The 22,172-nt window shown below is 40.8% G+C and overlaps 1 protein-coding gene across 1 annotated transcript in view; it reads left to right on the top strand.

The window, feature by feature from the left end:
* Positions 1-20,293: 20,293 nt before the first annotated feature.
* The window catches only part of homer1b (homer scaffold protein 1b), a 71,274-nt gene continuing 69,395 nt past the window's right edge, over positions 20,294-22,172 (top strand). Inside the window, exon 1 of the mRNA XM_059974461.1 lies at positions 20,294-20,779. Coding sequence (XP_059830444.1) covers positions 20,775-20,779 — 5 coding nt within the window. The 5' untranslated portion in view covers positions 20,294-20,774. The remainder of the gene's footprint in view (positions 20,780-22,172) is intronic.

A 22,172-nucleotide genomic window follows, 5' to 3' on the forward strand; every position in this document is an offset into this window, starting at 1 on the left:
GTTCAGTAAATCACAAGGGTTGAAAAATAGAAATAATAATGATTGTTGCTGACTCTATTAATTAATGGGCAAAAATCAGTGCAGAAAATTAAAGATGGACTGGAAAACGGTGTTCAGCATGGATTTTCAAAAGTCACACTTAAACGTCAAATGACAAGTACACAGAAATGTTCCAGGGTACGAACATGGGTATTTACTCTAAACCTTGACTTGTCCCATGTGTCTTAACAAATGAAGTGAAGGAAGAATTAGGTTAATTGGAACAAACTGAGTTCTATTGAGGATAGACCAAAGTAACATGGCCACACTGGTATAGTGGTACCTCAAACAGACAAGATTGTTCACCAACTTGGTGCTTGTAAGGTAGCAGACCTAATAATAAGTTATATCCATTCCTACTTCACAGTATCTACTCAAAGGAGTGAAAGTTTTCACCAAACTATATCTGTTTAACTGAATGTATATGAGGAGAGTTGGCTAAATTTGACAATTAGCAAATATAATTGTCTTTGTAAAAGAGTCCTTATGCCTACAGAAATGTCCCTTATAATGTGAAATCATTTTTGCAGATCCTTCAAGCTACAATGAAAAGATACCACAAAGTATAGATCACTGTGTGTGCAATCAAAACAACATATTAGTAGCCACAAGTACTGAAGAAAAATTCTTTGAATATTAGGAAGCATCTTCAGGTGAATACACAAATAATAAATTAAACTCAAAAGAAATAGGTGCACATTTGTACAGAAAGAAATAGTTTATCTTGGGTTAAAAGCAGATACAGATGAATTTCAACCAAAGAATTTGTGAAGGCAAAAAGACCTGGAAAAAAATTGTTGTATATAGGTCATTTCTGGGTACAGTTTGGTACTAAGCAGATTTTTTTTTACCAGATCTTGAAGCAGCTCTCTGCCATTTACATCAGTTACTGAAGAAAGATGAAAAATAGAACTGCAGCAAAGAACCTAGTGAATGCCAAAAAATGTGTAAAGCAGTCTTCATTTTTTTTCACACTATGATACATGGAAACTTGCGCATGATGGGTTAGAGTAATGGGGTAGGTCACATAATGGACAATAACAACATAAAATGCTGGAAATACTTAGGTCAGAAAACAAGTGCAAAAGAGATTTTTAAAAAGGTTGACTATAATTTCTATAATGTAAAGGGAAAAACAAAATCAATATATTAAAGAGCCAGAAAAGCCAGATATTTAGTGAATGTTCAAATAGAAAATAGAAAATGCAAAATTTGTGGTACAAAATACAGACTTTACACATTTAAAAGCTTACCAACTTGTTAGCCATGAACATAAACTTAAGCATCTTGAAGGAAATGTAGGATTACAAAAGAGTAATTGTAGGTCTAGATTTTGTCATTTTTTAAAGGTATTGTCATCTCATTCACTCTTGTCACAGATCAAAAATGTTGAATTGTACCAGGTTATAAATAGATTTGTCAAATGGAAGAAATTAGTTTGATTCGGAAGAGATGTAAGAGGATATAAAGCTATGTACAACTATATACTTGTTAGGATCAGAGAACCTGTTTTCTAAACAAGTGTAAATTGTGGTCTAATTTGTAGATTCAGAAGCTGCCCCAAGGGCACATCACAGTTCAAAGTAATGATAATGGTAATGAATCTAATTTCATGCAAAATAGTTTCCTTTCTTTAATCAGCAAACACGAGGAAATCTGCAGATGTTGGAAATTCAAACAACACACACAAAATGCTGGTGGAACACAGCAGGCCAGGCAGCATCTATAAGGAGAAGTGCTGTCGACGTTTCATGCCAAGACCCTTCATCAGGACTAACCGAAAGGAAAGATAGTAAGAGATTTGAAAGTAATGGGGGGAGAGGGAAATGCGAAATGACAGGAGAAGACCGGAGGGGGTGGGATGAAGCTAAGAGCTGGAAAGGTGATTGGCGAAAGTGTTACAGAGCTGGAGAAGGGAAAGGATCATGGGACAGGAGGCCTCAGGAGAAAGAAAGGAGGGGGGGAGCACCAGAAGGAGATGGAGAACAGGCAAACAACTAAATATGTCAGGGATGGGGTAAGAAGGGGAGGAGTGGCATTAACGGAAGTTAGAGAAGTCAATGTTCATGCCATCGGGTTGGAGGCTACCCAGCCAATATATAAGGTGTTGTTCCTCCAACCTGAGTTTGGATTCATTTTGACAATAGAGGAGGCCATGGATAGACATATCAGAATGGGAATGGGACGTGGAATTAAAATGTGTGGCCACTGGCAGATCCTGCTTTCTCTGGCAGACCGAGCGTAGGTGTTCAGCGAAACGGTCTCCCAGTCTGCGTCGGGTCTCACCAATATATAAAAGGCCACACCGGGAGCACCAGACGCAGTATACCACACCAGCCGACTCACAGGTGAAGTGTCGCCTCACCTGGAAGGACTGTCTGGGGCCCTGAATGGTGGTGAGGGAGGAAGTGTAAGGGCAGGTGTAGCACTTGTTCCATTTACAAGGATAAGTGCCAGGAGGGAGATCGGTGGGAAGGGATGGGGGTGACGAGTGGACAAGGGAGTCGCATAGGGAGCGATCCCTGTGAAAAGCAGAAAGGGGGGGAAAGGGAGAGATGTGTTTGGTAGTGGGATCCTGTTGGAGGTGGCGGAAGTTACAGAGAATTATACGTTGGACCTGGAGGCTGGTGGGGTGGTAGGTAAGGACAAGGGGAACCCTATCTCGAGTGGGGTGGCAGGTGGATGGAGTGAGGGCAGATGTGCGGGGAATGGGAGAGATGTGTTTCAGAGCAGAGTTGATGGTGGACGAAGGGAAGCCCCTTTGTTTAAAAAAGGAAGACATCTCCTTCATCCTGGAATGAAAAGCCTCATCCTGAGAGCAGATGTGGTGGAGACGGAGGAATTGTGAGAAGGGGTGAAACCTTTTTGCAAGAGACAGGGTGGGAAGAGGAATAGTCCAGGTAGCTGTGAGAGTCTGTAGGCTTATAGTAGATATCAATAGATAGGCCATCTCCAGAGATGGAGACAGAAAGATCAAGAAAGTGGAGGGAGGTTTGGAAATGGACCAGGTAAATTTGAGGGCAGGGTGAAAGTTGGAGGCAAAGTTAATGAAGTCGATGAGCTCAGCATGTGTGCAGGAGGCAGCGCCAATGCAGTCGTCGATGTAGCGAAGGAAAAGAGGGGGATGGATACCGGCATAGACTTGGAACATGGACTGTTCCACAAAGCCAACAAAAAGGCAGGCATAACTGGGTCCCATACGGGGATGTTACTGGTATTGTTATAGAACGGTTTATTATCTTTGCTACTTTCCTAAAGTCTCTTCATTTGTATCTTTCTGAAGGTGGTGGAAGGTTGCAGTCAATAATGTTGGTGCATTCTTGCCTGGTACCTTTGAGCTGCTTGAGCTTGAATTTATATCCAGTTGTATGTTACTACCCTGTGGATACCCTTGTACAATCGGATCAAGCTATTGGCTGGCACCAGGGTAGATATTGGTTGCCAGGGTTGAAAGGAGCAAGCATTTTCATATCCTGAGAGACAATAGCACGTATTAGTAAGTCCCTCATAGTAGGCTGATCCAGAAGATTAAGGTACATGGGAATCATGGAGTCTTGGTAGATGGTATTAAAAATTGGCTGGGCCATAGAAAACTGTAGGTAATGTTGGAGGGGTGTTATTCTGACTGGAGATCCATGACCAATAGTGTGACACAGGGATCAGTGCTGGGACCTCCTGTTTTGTTTGTCATACATATAAGTGATTCGGATGAAAATATAGGTGGGCTGATTAGTAAATTTGCCGATTATATGAAAATAGGTATGGATAGTGAGGAAGATTGCCCAAGGATATAGAAAAATCCTGAGGTTCATAGCTCCCTGAAAGTGACATCACAGTAGATAGGATAATAAAAAAGGTGTATGTCATGCTTGCCATTATTGGTCAGGACACTGAATATAAAAACTTGTAAGTTGAGTTGTAAAAACTTTGGTTAGGTCATATTTGATTAATCTTGTCCAGTCCCGGTAACCGGTATTGCAGGAAGGATGTGGAAACTTTTGAAAAATTGCAAAAGAGATTCATAGAGTTTTACCTGGATTAGAGAGCTATCAAGAGAGATTGGAAAACTTGGATTTCACCCCCCCCCCCCACTTTAGAGACTGAGAGGTGACTCAGAAATATACAATAATTATGAAAAGCATAGCTAGGTTAGATGGAGTCATGTTTCCAGGGAAGAAATGTCTAATACAGAAACCACAGATGTGAAAAGTGAGGTGGAGACAATCTTAAGGAGATTTGCCAGGCAAGTCTTTTACACAGAGAGTGGTACGTGCTTGGAACGTAATGCCAGGGAAAGTGGTAGAAGCAGATAAATTGCAGCATTTCAGAGGTATTTAGACAGAAGAATAAACAGGCAGTGGATGGAGGGATACAGACCATATGTTTTGTATACAGATGGAATTAGTTTAAATTGGCATCTTGTATGGCACCGACAATGACGGCCAAAGGCCTCTTCCTGTGCTGTACTGTTCTGTGCTCTTCACATAACAATTTTAAACATAGTGGTGAAAATTAGTGGCAAGCTTTCCATTACTCCCTTTCATGGTTGGGCCCACTTTCCTCTTTGTTCTGCTGTACAGATCATGGAAAGATACTCACCTGACTCTGTATGGAGTTGTCTCTTCTGGTGCTTCTGTCACCAGTACCAGCTGCGACTCACTTGTTTTGGGACACTATGTGCTCAGCCTCTGACTCACTGTGTGTCTGACACACAAGTTAGTATCAAAGAAAATAGATCAAAGATGGATAAATGAAGTTGACTTAGAGATCAGTCATGTCTAATTAAGTGATAGAGCACTTTTGAGAAGCTAATTAATCTATTAATGCTCTCAAGTTATTGTTCTTGGATCAGGATTATCAAGAACAGAAAGTTTAATGTAATTCCATGATTGGAGCATATTTAGCAAAAACCTATATTTTATCTTACCAATCCAAAATATGCTCTAAACCACATTATTGTACCACAGTCCCAAATTGACTAAGTTATTCTGAAAGAAAATACATATATCTGATTTTCAGATCTTTAAAAGAAGCAGATCAGATTTGCACTTACAAGGCAAGGCATTGGCAAGTTTTGTGCTAACAGTGATTCACAAAATAACACATTTAGGTGGAGAATCTTAATATTCGTACATAAGCTTCCCTGTTTGTCAGAAAAAAATGTGGTATAATTCTCTATAGATCTTTGAAACACCATTTTAAAAATATATTACAGGTCTTTACCATCTGCAAGAAACACTGGTTGAGTTATAAGTGCTCTTATGGAGCCCCAGAAGGAGAATTTAACTTTGTAATCTGGATTTTCAGTGGAGTTCTAGAATAACCACTTGTTACAGAAACCACCTAATGCTCATTTTCATAGAAAGCACTGAAAATCAAAATTGATAGTTTTTATAATTGATTCTGATCTGTGTTTCTGTCTGTAAGCCAATATAAATAATTGAAAATCTACCTTATCATGTTTAGGAAAAAAAAACAATTCCTTGACTCATACAACAAAAATTAAATTAAATAATTTAAATTTTTGAGAATCCAAATAAAATGTGGATTTGACAAATAAAGACTATCTGTCATCATATTATACAATTTTTAAATAGATAGACTTTAAGCATTTATCAAAATTTTAAATGAAAAGTGAATGTTGTCTGTTGTACTAGTTTCAAATGATTAATCTGAAAATGTTTCTGGATTTAAAAGCTTCCTATTAGGTATAAATAGATTAAACATGGCAAAGATATTAACAGAGACGAAGACTCTATATCTTTAAGCAGTCTTTTTTTCAGTATTTAATGTCATAAACCTTGTTATTCTAAATTCCTTTGCTCAGTGGTAATATTCTTATCACTGATTCAAATGATTCTGTTTCAAACTTCATTGAAGCACCCATTTGTCTACTTCAGTATGGTACAGAGGGTATGCAGTATTTTTGGCGGTTCTATTGTCTGGTTGCATTAAACTAAGGATCTACACAGTTGGATTTAAAATATTCCTGGGATTATTCAAAGTGGAGTAGGCAAGCTTTCCAAAGTCATTTAATCATCAATCAATATCAACATAAGACAAAGTGGTTACAGCAGAGAAGTTAAACAATTCAGCCTGTTGAATCCATACTTGCTCTAGCCAGAAGCAATTGCCCTGGGCCAAATTCCCACACACACCTCCCTTTTGAATGCTACACCTGAATATGCTTCCACTATCACCTTGCACAGAATTCCAGATCTCTGCCATTCATTTCATAACAGGGCTTGTCCTAATGTCAATTGCAAGAACACAAGAAAACTGGGAGCAGGCGTTGACCACTCATCTCCAGCCTGCCCACCATTTAATATGGTTCTGACTGATCAATGCTGACCTCATCTCCTCTTCGATGCCAGTTCCCCACAGCCCCCAATCTCTCCATCTTTCAAATGTGTATCCACGCCCAATATTCTGGTCTCTACCATCTTCAAGACAAGAGAAATCTAGAGATGCTCTACTCTCTGCAGCAAGTAAATTCTATCCAATTCCATTTTAAAATGACTATCTCTGGTCAACATACATTTGTATCAATGTACCCTCACCAAAAGGAAACAGCTCAACAAGTATTTTATCAAGTCCCCTTGGGATCTTATAGATTTGAATAAGACCCCTCATTCTGGTAAACTCCAGAGAATATAATCTCCAACTGGTTAACCTCTCCTGAGAAGACAACCCTCATATCCCAGGAATTAACCTGGTGAGTCCTCTTTGGACTGCCTCCAGTATTACTCTATCGATTTTTGGATCAGGGGATTCAAACTGTGCATAGTATTCCAGATGTATCTTTGCCAATTCTCTACATCTTCACAAAGCCTCCCTATTCTCAAACTCTGATTGCACTGCAGGAATGACCAACATGACATTTCCCTTTTAAACTAGTTGTTGGCCCTACCTGCTGACATTTTGTGGTTCATGCTCCAGAACATTTAGATCACTCTCAATTTCACTCATTTAAATAATAATCCACCTTTTGATTCCTCTTACCAAAGTCCATGACTTTACAGTTCTCAGTGATCAAATCCATTTGCCAGGTTTTCACCTAGTCACCGAAACCTATATTATAAACCTATAGCATGATAAATCTATATTATGTTGCAGTATCACTGTGGTCTCATCACAATGTGCCATTCCGCATATTTTCATGTCATCAACAGACTGGGAAATCTTACACTTCATCCCTCCCCTTGGTCATTAATGTAAATAGTTGAGATCCAAGAAGGGTTTTGGCCCAAAACATTGACTGTTTATTCCTCTCCATAGATGCTGCCTCACCTGCTAATTTCCTCCAGTATTTTGTGTGTGTTGCATTGGGATATTACACTCGTTACCTCTCTCCAACATGAAAAAAGCACCCATTTATTCTAATTTTCTGTAGTCAATGTAACAGCCAGTTTTTGATCCATGGTAACACATCACATTTCTTCCAATATGTTGGGCTTTTAATTTGTGCACCAAGTTCTTGTGTAGGACTTTGTCAAGTACTTTTTGGAAATCTAAATATGCTATATCATCAGGTTGCTCTCTGTCACCTTTCCCTGTCATATTCTCCAAAGAATTTGGGCATATTTCTCAAACATGATTCATCTTTCATTAACCTAGTCAACATTCACTGTTCACTAGGTTTGATTATGTTCAGCTTTCCTAAATGATTAGTTATGATTTTTTTTTTGATTGTTCACTTAGCTGCCTTCCTCATCCAACATTCTGAATAGTGTATGCTTTGTGATTCTGTGACTTACTCCTTTATCTCCAACAATCACTTTTCTTCTCATGGAAACTGCAAATGACACCACACCGACTCATTTGATTTCTTCTGTTCCAGAGATCCAAAAGGTTCTTGTAGGTGAAGCAGTAATTTACTTACACTTCTAAGTAGTGTATCATATTCAGTGCTCACTGTGCTATCTCCTCTGCATTAGAGAAACCAAATGAAAATTGACCAACCACTTTGTGCATTGGTCTTTTCACTTTGCATAGCACCTGTAGAATTGTAGACTGTAGAATTGGTCCTGAGCATTCATTTACACAAGAGATTCTGCTGATTCTGAAAATCCAGAGTAACACACACAAAATGCTGAAGGAACTCAGCAGGTCAGGCGTCATCTGTGGAAAGGAATAAAGAGTTGCTGTTTTGGACCTAGTTTTCATTTGTCTGCTTCACATTCCTAGTTTTGATGGAAGTTGTTGACGTGAAATATTAACCCTGTTGTCTCTCTCCACAAATGCAGCCTCTGCTTTGAGTGTTTTTACGAACATTCTATTTTTATTATTCTTCTTCTTTGTTACTTAAATGATCTACATTTTTAAATCAAAAATCTCTATCGTTAATTAAATACAAATTACCTTTAGCAATTCCATTCTGTCTCTTTCTGATACATGCACATTTGTCCAAGTGACTGCCAACACTTTACAAGTCATTATTAAATTCACTTAACATTAAAATATCAAAGCAGGTTCTAATCCTCAGGTGCTTGAGTCTACAGATATTTTGAATTTTCACCTCTAAGCAACATCCATCTGGAAATAGTGATTTTTCCACTTTGTGCAGCTAACCTTTCAATTTCCTCAGTGTTAAGTCTATACAGAACTTACTTTGTTGAGGTTCAAACAGTATTTTCCTCCTTGTTGGAGACTGATATAGTAACTTAGTATTACAGTCTCCATCCCACCTCACCTCCATGAATAAATTTTCATTTTGCTGTCTGATCAGCTTCCTTTCTTATAACTTTTTCCCTGTTCATGTGGCCAGGAGATATTTTTAGATACCTTTTTACGTTTACTGCCAGGCTGATTTTACAGTTTCTCTTATTTCCTGTCTTTACACCCCCTCTGAACTTTCTGTAGCCTGGTTGTCACTTGTGTTAACAACCTGGTATATGTCATATGCTGTTTCTTTTCCTGTTTTATTTTGCTTTTTATATTTTAGTCAACGATGGAAGTTTGGCATTAATATCTTAACACTTCTCCCTTATAGAAATGCATCTAGACGTTAGCTAAAGCATTTTTATTTCAATGACCTTCCATTATTCAATTACAATTTTGTCTGCCAAGCTTTGATTTCAATTTACCCAAGCCAGATCTGTTCTTATGCTTTAAGTTGGCCCTTGTTCAATTGACTGTTATAACCTTAGAGTGGTCAATATCCTTTTTCATTGCTATTCTAACCTTTTGATATTTTGATAGCTGTTTCCTAGACATCCCCCACTAATATTTGTTCCATTTGGCCTGGCTCATTTCCCAGAGCCAAGTCTAGCAATGGATTGACTTCCTTGTTTGGCCAGAAATCTATTGATCAAGAACATTCTTCTCAGAAACTCTTAACCACCTTTGTTATCACAGCCTCTATATAAATACTTTAAGTCTCCATCTCCATAATTATTATGTCTTCTCCTCGATATCCTTCCATAAGAATCAGAATCAGATTTATTATCACCAGCATGCGTCCTGAAATATGGTAATTTAGCAGCAGCAGTTCAATGCAATACATAATATAGAGGAAAAGAGTAAGTAATTCAAATACAGTATATGTATATTGAACAGGTGAAAAAAATCGCACAAAAATAATGTATGTTAAAAAAGTGAGGTAGTGTTCACGGGTTCATTGTCCACTTAGGAGTTGCATGGCAGAGGGGAAGAAGCTGTTCCTGAATCGTTGAGTGTGTGCCTTCCGGCTTCTGTACCTCTTACCTGATGGTAACACTGAGGAAAGGACACCTGGGTGCCGGGTGCTGGATGTCCTTGATAATGGATGCTGCCTTTCTGAGACACTGCTCCTTGAAGGTGTGCTGCGTACTTTGTAGGCTGGTACCAAAGATGGAGCTGACGAAATTTACAACCCTCAGCAGCTTCCTTCGGTCCTGTGCAGTACCCACCCCCCATACCAGACAATAATGCAGCCTGTCAGAATGCTCTCCACAGTACATTTATATAAGTTTTTGAGTGTATTTGTTGACATACCAATTCTCTTCAAACTCCTAATGAAGTATAGTCGCTGTCATGACTTCTTTATATCTGCATCGATATGTTGGGACCAGGTTAGCTCCTCAGAGATCTTGACATGCAGGATCTTGAAACTGCTCACTCTCTCCACTTCTGATCCTTCTATGAGGATTGTTATGTACTCCTTTGTCTTACTCTTACTGGAGTCCACAATCAGCTCTTTCGTCTTACTGACACTGAGTGTAAGGTTGTTGCTGTGACACCACCCAACTAATTCTTATACAGTATCTCACTTCTGCACACCCTCTTATCTCCGACTGAGATTCTACCAACAAAGGTTGTATCATCAGCAAATTTATAGATGGTATTTGAGCTATGCCTAGTCACACAGTCATGGGTATAGAGAGAGTAGAGCAGTGGGCTAAGCACACACCTCTGAGGTGCAGCAGGGTTGATTGCCAGTGAGGATAAGATATTATCACTAATCCACACAGATTGTGGTCTTCCAGTTAGAGAGTCAAGGATCCAATTGCAGAGGGAGGTACAGGGGCCCAGGTTCTGCAACTTCTCAGTCAGGATTGTGGGAAGGATGGTGTTAACGGCTGAGTTATACTTGATGAACTGCATCCTGACATAGGTTTGTATGGTCCAAGTGGTCTAAGGCCATGTGAAGAGCCGTTGACCTACTGTGGTGATAGGCAAATTGCAATGGGTCCAGGTCCTTGCTGAGGCAGGAGTTCAGTCTAGTCATGACCAACCTCTCAAAGCATTTCATCACTGTCGGTGTGAGTGCTACTGACGATAGTCATTAGGGCAGCCCACATTATTCTTCTTAGGCTCTGGTATAATTGTTGCCTTTTTAAAACAAGTGAGAACTTCCGCCCGTGGCAGTGAGAGATTGAAAATGTCCTTGAATACTCCTGCCGGTTGGTACAAGTTGTCAGAGCCTTAACAGGTACTTTGTCGGGGCCTAATAGGATAATTTACATACACATCAATTAATACTCCCTTGTAACATTCCTAATTGGCTATCTACAATACTGTGCAGAGATGGCAATAGAATATTCCAGAAACTTGATCACATCCTGTTAGCCTTTTCACTCTCTGATAGTTAAAACTATCTGTAGTGGTTATCAGTAATTACCCTGCGGGCAGGGTCACAGAAAGGTAACTTTGTTTCAGGTTCACAGGCAATAGTTCACTTTCGATGCCACGAGAGAAGCTTGTCAGGATAATCTGACAAGTTTCTCAGTCCCTTTGATCAATGTACAGAAGGGCTTGGGGTGGTCTCTACTCAAATAACTGCAAGGACCCTCCCAGACTGTCCTTTCGATTTCTGGCTCATCCACTGTTCATTTGTGTTCCCTCCCCATTTGGCCTGGGGTGGCTGCTTGCAGATGCTGTGGGCAATTTCTTCTCTTTCTCAGTTTGCATTGTTATTGAGGTTGTGGAACATGATGACTCTGCCACAACTCAGATCCCACCCATCTATTTTCTCAATAGCTTTCTATACTGATCTATATAATTAATCATCCACCTTCCAGAACAAGCCTTCTTCACAGAGTAAAGTCAGTGTTGTTCACGACTTGCTGACATACTCTGTCTGTGTCTTCTGCATCCATGTTTTCTTTCCTTCTCATCCACAGGCCTGCTTCCATCAGCAGTGGTCAGATGTGAAGCAGCAGGCTGGTGTTCATCGGTTAAATTCTCCGTAACGACATTGTTACTGGGAGTCTTGATCCATTGTTCTGTCTGTAGGGGTGACAAGAAGGGAAGTCATATGGTTTAAGCTGAGTCGTGTTTCCACTGGCTGCCTTGCTGGGTCTGTACACCAACATAGGGGTCATTTGTCAAGAGCACCACCTGTGGTCTTATCCACCCCGGGAGCGAACCCAACTTATTCCGGCAGCTTCCTTACCATGACATGGTGTCTTGGCTGTAGGAGGATTGTTTTCTGTCCCTCTGACTTTCTCCAATCAGCAATATGTTGCTGCAGTTTTGACCTGCCCCTCAATGAGCCAACCTGGCTACAACGGTCAATCTCATCCCCATCTAATCTTACTAAATTGGCATTTGTAGTTTCTTCCTGCACACCTACAACTTCAGTTGTCCCTGCTTCTCAGTTAAACTGCTACCCTGATGTCTGCCCACTCATTCCCTTTCTGCTCCTTATGCGCCCTTTTCTGGAAAGCCTTTACTTTAATTGTTGTTACCTCTACATGCAGTTGCACTGCTGCTAACAGATCTTGACTGTGTTTGGCCCCTACCCTTGGGCCCTCCTTGCATGATTCATGATCATTGTCCCATCTCCTATCCCTTCTTGGGGCTGCTGTCTGTCAGTGAGCCATGTTGTTTTCTCTGGGGATCATATATAATTGTTGTCCCTGTCTTGTCAATGTTATTTCTCCCTTTTCTGAGACTATGATAGCACCTGCCTCACTTAGTGTGTCTATCCCCAGGAATGTACCCTCATTCTTTGGGCAAACGCTAAAATCCCTCTCTGCTCTTATTGTTTCACCTCCTGCACTGGTAATCGCTTCTCCAGTCTTGGACAAGGTTAGATCAGTTATCGATACTGACGACCCTGTGTCCACTAACATATCACATTGCTGGCCCCCTAACAAACCCTTTGTGTACATCCATGGGTGATTGCCACTGGCTGCTGCCAGCATTTGTCTGACCTGGATTCTGTCCTCACTAGCTCTATGATCCGGTCAGCGAACACACTGCTGTCATTTCTACCTGACTCTCACGTCTTTCTCTCTTTTTAGGACATTGCCTTCAACTATGGCCTGATACACCACGGCTGTAACATAGCATCTCCTTTTGGCATTCCCTTGCTGGCACACAAAACAAGTCTTCTACATCACCACAGAAGCTACAACCACTACTGCCACTTTACAACTTCTCTTCCCCCTCAATGGCTTCCTTTACCAGGCGCATCAAAGTCAATCCTATGGTTATTGTGAATGCAATGTTGTGCTACTGCCGATTTCTGTGGGTAACCCAAACAGATACATCTCTTGTGCTCCTTGATGTGGGTTTTCACGTGCGTCCCGTCCGGCCAAGATATGCTGCTCCACATTCACCGGGAAACACCGGCCAGCCTGAGGCCCAGGTCACCTTTATGTGAATCAAAGATACTATTGTGTCACACCAATGGCTTTTGGGACCACCTGGTGAAGGAAACCATTGAAATAAAACTAGAGAAAAAGTATTTTAACAAAGATGAAGGTCTTGCTCTCAGTAAGAACTGGAATTCGATTGTAAATAAGGTGGGATGGCGGAAACCTGATTGAATGAGGACTAACCAATCAGGAGGGGCAGGTGACAGGGGTATAAATCCCACCAGACTGGACATGTCCAGGCATCGTCCCTGATGAAGATGGCAGACTTTGTCATCAGAACATTGGTTATAATCAATACCTGTGCCCGGTAGAAAATCCAAGAAGAGTTTATTCTTCATATACGCTGGGATAGCACTAGATCCTTTTTCCTGACATTATCATTCCCAGTTACTCTCACTTCCCCCTTAAAGGAGCAATATCTCTTCTCATTGCTGGTGTTCCCAGTAGTTGCCGTGTACCATCCTGCACTCCCTGGTCATACAGTCCCACATATTCATCAGGCATTTTGTTTTTACCAACATGTGTATATCTTTTGGGTGTAACTGGTGAATTTCAGTCAGCTCTTCAAGCCGTTCAGATTTCTGAAATCCCACAAAACGCAGTTCAGACAAAATGCGTTGCCTTCCTCTGGAGGGTGAAGGGTCTGTGAATGGTGGTAATCAGGATCAAGGGCTGTCTGGGGTTGTCAGGATTCTGGACCTGACATTGTGTGATCTCAATAGGTGCCATGTCAATAGATATATTTAAGTATAACCTCTCCCTCAAATATCTCTACACTAATTCCCATACTAATCAAAATATAAAGGATGAATAAAAATTAAACAGTACATACTTAAAACCACAGAGTATGTACAGTACTGTATTTGCAATCTTCCACTTATGTGCTGGTGATACAGAACTCTTTATTCGTCACAGCAAACAGGCAACATTCTGGTGTCTCTCTTGGTAGAGGGTCACAAATTCAAATTATATCACATTTTTTACCTCCCGATTTGTCACCACCTTTGATTTGGCCAATGTCGTCATCAACAAACTTAAATCTGGCATTGGAGCTGTGTATAGCGGTACAGTCATAAATGCAAAGCAAGCAGAGAAAGGGGATTAGTATACTCTCTTGTGGCACACCTGTGCTGATGAAGTTTGTGAAGGAACTGACAGGGGTTTGCAAATGAGGAAACAGAGGATCCAATTGCATAAGGAGGTATTGAGGCCATGGCTTTAAAGCTTATTGATTAGTTTTGAGTGGATGATAGGATTAAATGCTGAGTTGTAGTCGATGAAGAGCATCCTGATGTGTGCACCTTCACAGCACAGATGTTCCAAGGTTGAGTAAAGAGCCAATGAAGTGGCAACTGCTGTAATGCTAGGCAAATTGGAGTGGTTCCAAGTTACTTCTCAGGCAGAGTTGGTAAGTTTCATCACCAATCTCTCAAAGCACTTCATCGCAGTGGATGTAAGTACGACTGAATGATAATCATTGAGGCAGATTACCACATTCTTCTTAGGCACTGGTGTAATTGAAGCCTGCTTGAAGCAGATGGGTCCCTCAGACTGCCAAAGCAAAGGTTAAAGATGTCGGTAAGTCCCCGAGTTAGTTGATCAGCACAGGTCTTTAGTACTCAGCCTATTTTCCCATCTGGGCCGGGTACCTTTCCATGAGTTCACCCTGCTGAAGGATGCTCTCACGTCAGCCACAGGGTCATCTGGGGCTGTGGGAGTGTGTGAAGATTCCTTCATCTATTTATGGTCAAAACAAGCATAAGAGGCTTTGAGATCATCTGGGAGTGAAGCTTTGTTGTCACCTGTGTGGCTTGGTCTCACTTCGTAAGAGGTAATAGCATTCAAGCCCTGCCACAGCTGTCGAGCATCCTTCAGTGATTCAAGTATGATCCAAAATTGCTACTTCTTACATGAGATGGCTTTTCAGAGATCACACCTAGATCTCTTGTACCTTACTTGGACACCAGACCTGAATGCCATTGACCTGTTCTATCTGCTATATTCACATAACTCCCTGACATACCGCATTGAGTTTTGGTCGCTCTGATATAGGATGAATGCCATGAAACAGGAATGACTGCAAAACAGCTTTACAAGAATATTGCCAGGATTGAAGGGGTTGATCAATAAGCAAAGGCTGGTTAGGCTAAGACATTTTTCCCCTGGAGCAAAGGAAGTTTTGGGGTGATCTGATAGAAGTTTATAAAATCACGAGCAGCAAAATTAAGCTGACCAGCCAGTCTTTTCCCAGGGTAGGAATTCAAAACTAGAGGACAGAGGTTCAAAGAGAGAGGGAAAAGATTTAAAAGGGACCCGGGGGGCAAATATTTCATGCAAATAGTATTTGAATAGAACAGTATTTGAAATAGAACAAGCTGCAGAGGAAGCGGAAGAGGCAGGCACCATTACAACATTTAAAATACTTGATATAAAAGATTTAGAGAGAGATGGGCCAAATGTAAGAAAATGAGACTAACTCAGTTTGGCAACTTGGTCAGCATGAACAGGTTGGGATGAAGGGCCTGTTTCCCTACAGTATGACTCCATGACATATTGTTGTCACTGGTTACTATGCCTTGTGTGGTACATTCAAAATTAACTCTAGTAAATTCAATAAGCAAAGTTTTCTTTCCTAAAATAAGGCTGGATCTGCTTGATTGTCTTTCAACTTGCTAAATTCTTTATTATTACCTCTTTAATAATAGATTTCATAATTTTCTCAGTAATAGATGTTACTCTCACTGTCCTTCTTTCTGTTTCCCACCTTTCCGGCATACAGAGTGCAGTGAAGTTTTTGTTCCTTCGTTGTCTGTATTTAGGAAAGGCTGGATCTGCTGAATTCCTCTAGAATTTTGTGTGTGTTGCCCCAGATTTCCACCAGCTGTATCTCTCTTGTATCTCCATTGAAGCTCTCATAGAGTTTAGAAAAATGGGAGGTAACCTCACTGAAATGTATAAAATTCTCAAAGGGCTTGATGGGTCAGGTGCGGGAGGGATGTTTTCTCTGGTTAACAGATTTAGAATGAGTGATCAAAGTCTCAAAATAAGGGGTAGACCATTTAGTATTGAAACATATAGAAATTTCTTGATTCAGGAATGATGAATCTTTGAAATTCTCTGTCCAAGGTGATAAATTTCTGGATAATGAATGAACCAAGGGGTATGGAGATAGGGCAGAAAATGCTAATGAGGTAGAAGATCTGATTATTCCCTGAAACCGGCTGAGGGACCAACCTATATATGAACCACCAGCTGAATGAAAACGTTGACCCCCAGCTCTCTTTCAAACGGCTTTCTCCGCCTCCTATTTCTTATATTCTTGTGTCCTTATTGTGGCCAGTGTTGAACATCAGTAGAGGAAAAGAAAGAAGTGAAGTGAAATGCATTGGAGAATTGGAATTAATTTTCCTGAAATGCACCCTGTTCAATAGCATGAAAGAATGAATGAGCCTCCAGATAGTCCCTCTCCTTCTTTGTTCTTTTCCTTCTGATGGCAATGATCTATATGATTATTATAATCATATAGTCTTTCTGATGACACAAATAATCTATTTGACTATTAGCTTATGTAGCATCCCATAGGTGACCACAAATCAAACGACCTGCTCAGCACTGTACTGTAGGCACCTCACAGAGCAGTACAGAAACCTGAAGCACTGTTTGAATACACTTTCTTTTTTTAACCATTTACAGGATCTGAGCTTGCTAGCAATATTAGCATCTATTGCTGATCCCCAATTCCCTCCAGAAGTGGATGGTGGGCTCACATTTTGAAATGCTGATGGTACATGCCACAGTGTTGATGAGTAAGGATTTTGAGGATTTAGATGCAGAAATGATGAAGCAACAGTCATGTATTTCTTTGTAAAGATTGTGTTAACTTGAAGAGAAACCTGCAAGCAGGGATATGCCTGCATACCTGCCCCCTTTTCTTTCTAGGAGTCAATTCAACTTCCCATTCCCATTCTGACATGATCTCTACTGCCTCGACGAGGTCACACTCAGGTTGGAGAAGCAACACCTCATCTTTTGTCTGGGTAGCCTCCAACTAGACGGCATAAATATCAATTTCCCCAACTTCCAGTCAATTCTCCCTCCCCTTCTCTCTTTCTCCATTCCCCATTCTGGTTCCCAACCTACCCCTTCTCCTTTCCTCACCTGCCCATCACCTCCCTCTGGTCCTCCTGCTCCTTCCCTTTCTCCCATGGTCCAATGTCCTCTCCTATTAGATTCCTCCTTCTTCAGAACTTTACCTCTTCCACCTATTCTTACTTCATTCCCCATCCCCCACCCACCCACCTTCCCCATCACTTGCCAGCTTGTATTCCTTACCCTCCCTCACCTTATTCTTGCTCCTTCCTTTTTCCTTTGCAGTTTTAATGAAGGGCCTCAGCCTGAAATTTTGACTGTTTATCCTTTCCATAGATGCCTGACCTGCTAAGTTCCTCAAGCCCTTTGTGTCCCTTTTAGGAGCTTGTAGCAAGTAACTGCAGTGCACTTTGTAGACAGTATAGACAGCTGGTTGAAGGTATGAATATTTAGGTTGGTTGATCAGGATTGCTCTTTGATTTATGCTGGAACAATACTTATCTTGACATTGCAGAGAAAGCCAGCAGCTTTAAATTCTGTGTCATTAATATATCAAATTATCTGCCCTGAATCAAGGATAATGCACTGGCATCTTTGCTTTCTTGGGATGTTAAGGAGGTTCGGCATGTCACCACACACTCTAAAAGGCAGATGTACTGTTGAAAGTATCCTAACTGACTGCATCATGGTCTGGTAAGGCAATTCAAATGTGCTAGAACATAAAAAGCTGATGACCATGATGCAAACAGACACATCTCTCCCCACCATCAGTTGTATCTACTTCGGGAAGGCAATGTCCATCAATAAAGACCCCCTACATCCAGACCACGCTATCTTCTCACAACTACCACTGGGCAGGAAGTACAGAAGCCAGAAGTCCTACACCACAAGTTTCAACAGCCACATCCTTTCAACCATTCAGTTCTAGAATGAACCATCACAATCCTAGACCTTAGCAACACCATGGCCATTAGGAACATAACAACTTTGATTACTTTGCACTAAAATTGACTTCTTTTGGTTCTTATTGTGTTCTTTCTTGTAAAGGTAATTGTTTATGTTTTTCTTGTGAATGTTGCTTAGCTGATGCCATGTGTTTGTTATGTGCTGCAAGTAAGCTTTTCAAGACACCTGTGTATACATACCCCTGTGCATATGATAATAAACTTGATTTTAACTTTGACTTTGAAGAATCACATTCCAAACTTGAGTTTCTTTTTAACTTTGAATAATAAAATGCTGAATCTGCCACGGTGGGACGCTTCACATCTGACTTGATTTTGTAACATAAAGTAATGCCACAGGTCCAGCTACAAACATACTCAAAGATGAGAACAGGATAGCAATGGTAGGCTTTCAATGACAGTAATGCCAGTGAAGTTAAGGGTCAGTGGTTAGGCTCTTGTTTGAGCTAGTCATTGTTATAAGGTATGAGTGTAGCTTTACACTTATCTGTCCATGCTGAATATTAACTAGCTCTCACAACATGGAGGCAAAAGGAGCTTTTTTATGAGAAGTTGCAAATGGAATTAAACATTGTAATCATAGCGAGCATCCCTACTTCAGATGTTATGGTGAGAGGAAGATCATTGATCAAGCAACTGAGTAAGGTTGGGCCCATGGCACTGATGGAGGAAGTCATTCAACAGTGACCAAGGTTTGAGGTGTCCAGTCTCCAACAATTACATTCAACTTCTCATCTAAATAGTGAGATGTTTCCCCCCTTAAGGGTGTTACAAGATTGCCTGATACCCCACTTGGTCAAATAGCTGCATTAATGCCAAACTAGTCAGTCACAACTTACTTCAAATCCAGGTCTTCCGTGCACGTTGGAACTAAATCTGTAATGAGATCGGCAGTTGAACTTGCTACTCGATAGAGTTTGCATGTGACTGCGTGGCTCTTATTTAAATTGCATTCTTATTTATGGGGTTCAGATGGTGAGGTAATAGCCACTGTCTCCCAAGAGCAACGCATTACTCTGTTAGAACGTCCAAAAGATAGAGGCAGCGTAGAATTGCTCAAAGTAAGAAAGTTGCTGTTGTTAACTGGATATTCACGATGCTTTGACTGTGATCAAAGATCACCGCTTATTCAGTGAACTGAAAACTTTATGTTTGCAAATTATCCTCATGTTCAAATGAAGCATGTGCGGTTAATGACACTCTGCAACATTGAAGGGTCTGCAAGCCTGCCACAATCATTTGTTTCGGCTGCTGCTGCTGCTCTCCGCCTGGGAGAGAACATGCGAATTCTGTTCTGGTACAATGTCCGTGAACTCCCCGATGCAAGCTGTGAAATGTGGCAGATTTCCCCTTGCCCCAGCTGAGGAGTGAGAAGAAAGACCAGTGCCTACTGCGATCTTGCTTTGCCATTGGCAAATGAATTGTTAAAGCTGCAATTCGCGAAACAGTGTTTTGCCTATTGATAATGTCGAATTCATCTTTGACATTTTGAAGTCAGACAGGATATGTATCATTTAAAACCAACAGCGAAAAGAATACCACAGATGTGAAAATTGGACGAGATGATCAAAAGGAATATTGAAATACTGTACAGTGTGACAAAATTTGTCAGCTATATGGGCAGGGTGTAAAAAACAAGAGCGGAGATGCCACACGAGGAATGAAACATATTAAACCAATGTACTCTAATTTATTTGTAACGTATTGCAATAAATTGAAACATGTTCCTGGAAGTACATTTAAACATTCTCCCCACTATTGGGATAAATTACATTTATCAAATGTGTTAACTCTGGGAGCAAATAGTCGCCATTGCACATTCTAATCTTTCCGCAACTGAGACAGAATTATCAGTATATGAAATACTGGGTTCTAAATTTTAAAGTTCGTTATCTTTCCGAACGCCCTAACTTTCTGTTGTGTTGGCTGGAACATTGTCAATGTGCTGGTGGGTGGCTCTTCAACCAAAATAGGGCATTTAAATTACAGGATGCTGTGTATATAATTAGAAGTAAGTGCGGGGAGCAGGCCTGACGTCATCGTATAATTGCTGGGCTTTGACGTCAGGACGAGCTGGAACGAGGCAGGCGAGTCAGAGGTGGGTGACGGCGCAACGTGCTGACGTTTATTTAAAGGTTCGGTGCTCGGAGGATGGACGGGCAGAAGTACTGGAGTGTTATGGAGCGAGTGGGACTGTAGCGGGGGGCTCGCTGACCGAGGCATGGAAGGCTGCGCTGCCAACGCCGCTTGAGCGGAATCTTCACCCGGAGAGCTCTTGCCGTCACTCCCCCCCCCCCGCCTTCGCTTCTCCCAGCCCCCGGCCGCAGTCGACGATATTCCCTCCTCACTCCTTCCTCCCTCCCCACCCCCCCACCCCCCACCCCACCATTCCCTCGACCATCTCCTCCTCCAGGAACTGAAACCGGAGAGCGACCTGGAGGACTTAACGACGACTCTTTCGCTCTTCCTCTGCTGCGGGGATGAAATTAATGTTGGTAATGTCTTTCTGAGCGGACGGTCCCTGCATCACCTACATCGTTAACGCAATAAACGAGAAGCAAGCGGAGAATCGGCGTGTCTTCAGCGGGAGGGCAAAATGGGGTGAGATATTCGGTTTCTTATTCGTGTAAACATTTAGAGCGAATAAGCGGCATTCTGTAATCGAGATTATTGGAATCAATTCAGTTCTCTTTCTCTCACCCCAACCCCCATTAACTGTTCAGAAGCTAACGTGCTTTAAGGGCAATATTGGGTCGCTGACGCAGGTGTTTCAGGCGCTTGACACTTTTGTAGCTGCGGTCGAGAATCAGTTGTTCAGCCCCCTCAAACTAATAACTAGCTGTATTCCCTTCATGTATATTAATGTAATTTCAAATGCATATTGATAGCACTAATTCCGAGAAGCAACGAGGTCTGTCAAACGTCGTCAATCTGCGAAGTCATCGCTTACATTTAATATACGGCGTGACATTCAGATAATGCAAGTTCGAAAATTAACTCGGGTTTTCTGTGGCTACCCAAGAAACTTCAGGCATCATCCTAATCAGTTTCGTTATGTAGAAAGCTCTGAATATTCTCCATAAATTTTACTACATCTAGCATTCACCGAAGACGAGAAGCTCGTTTTCTTTTTTTTAAAAAACTTGTTCTAAGTATTCGTTCCATTCGATCCAAAGAATTCGGTTTATTGAACGGGCTTGCATTTTTTTTATATATATATATATTTAAGTTCTGATAAAGTTTTAAATATTTTATAATCACATTATTAAATCTAAGTTAACTTGCTTTAAAAACAAAGTCCTACATTTATTTTGCAGAAACTGGCTGCCAAACAGTATTTGAATAGTTGCTATTCAATGCATTTGTCTTTCTTGCATTTAACTTTCTCCCTCAGGTGCAACGCCTACCCCAACTAATTTTTCAGATGTCAAAATTAGTGAAACTTGTAATTCAGTGACATTTTGCTTAATTGGATTGATGTAAAATGTACACATTCTTAGAAGTAAAAATTTATACTTGTACCAAATTTCTTAACATCTATGATTGAGTCATTTAAAAGTACTGTTCAGAAAACCCAACTTGAACTATCTATTAACTGGTTATTTGTGTATAATTTGGGGTATAAAATTTTCAAATGCATTGAGAATTCAAATTCTGTATGAACTTTAGGCTTGTATTTGCATTTATTTTTCAACTCTTAAGTTCTGAAGATCACTTTACACAAAAGGAGGAATCAAGACAATATGTGCATGGGTGGTGAAATTAAGTGTATAATATCATCCAGATGTCGGTTTCTATAGTTGAGGTTTGCATTGTCATTGTGTTGAATGTACTGATTAATAATGTTACCTAGTTTTTAAAAACAATTCATCCTGCATTGACATGACTTGGTTGTTTCTGCTACATGCAAGTATTTATGACAATTGTCTTGGAGGGAATTTAAGTAACTTCTTTACAGGTGATGTGTGCAGTTCTTGAAGTAACAGTAGTACTT

This window comes from Hypanus sabinus, chromosome 7 (assembly GCF_030144855.1).
Source record: "Hypanus sabinus isolate sHypSab1 chromosome 7, sHypSab1.hap1, whole genome shotgun sequence".
Classification (NCBI taxonomy): Eukaryota; Metazoa; Chordata; class Chondrichthyes; order Myliobatiformes; family Dasyatidae; genus Hypanus; species Hypanus sabinus.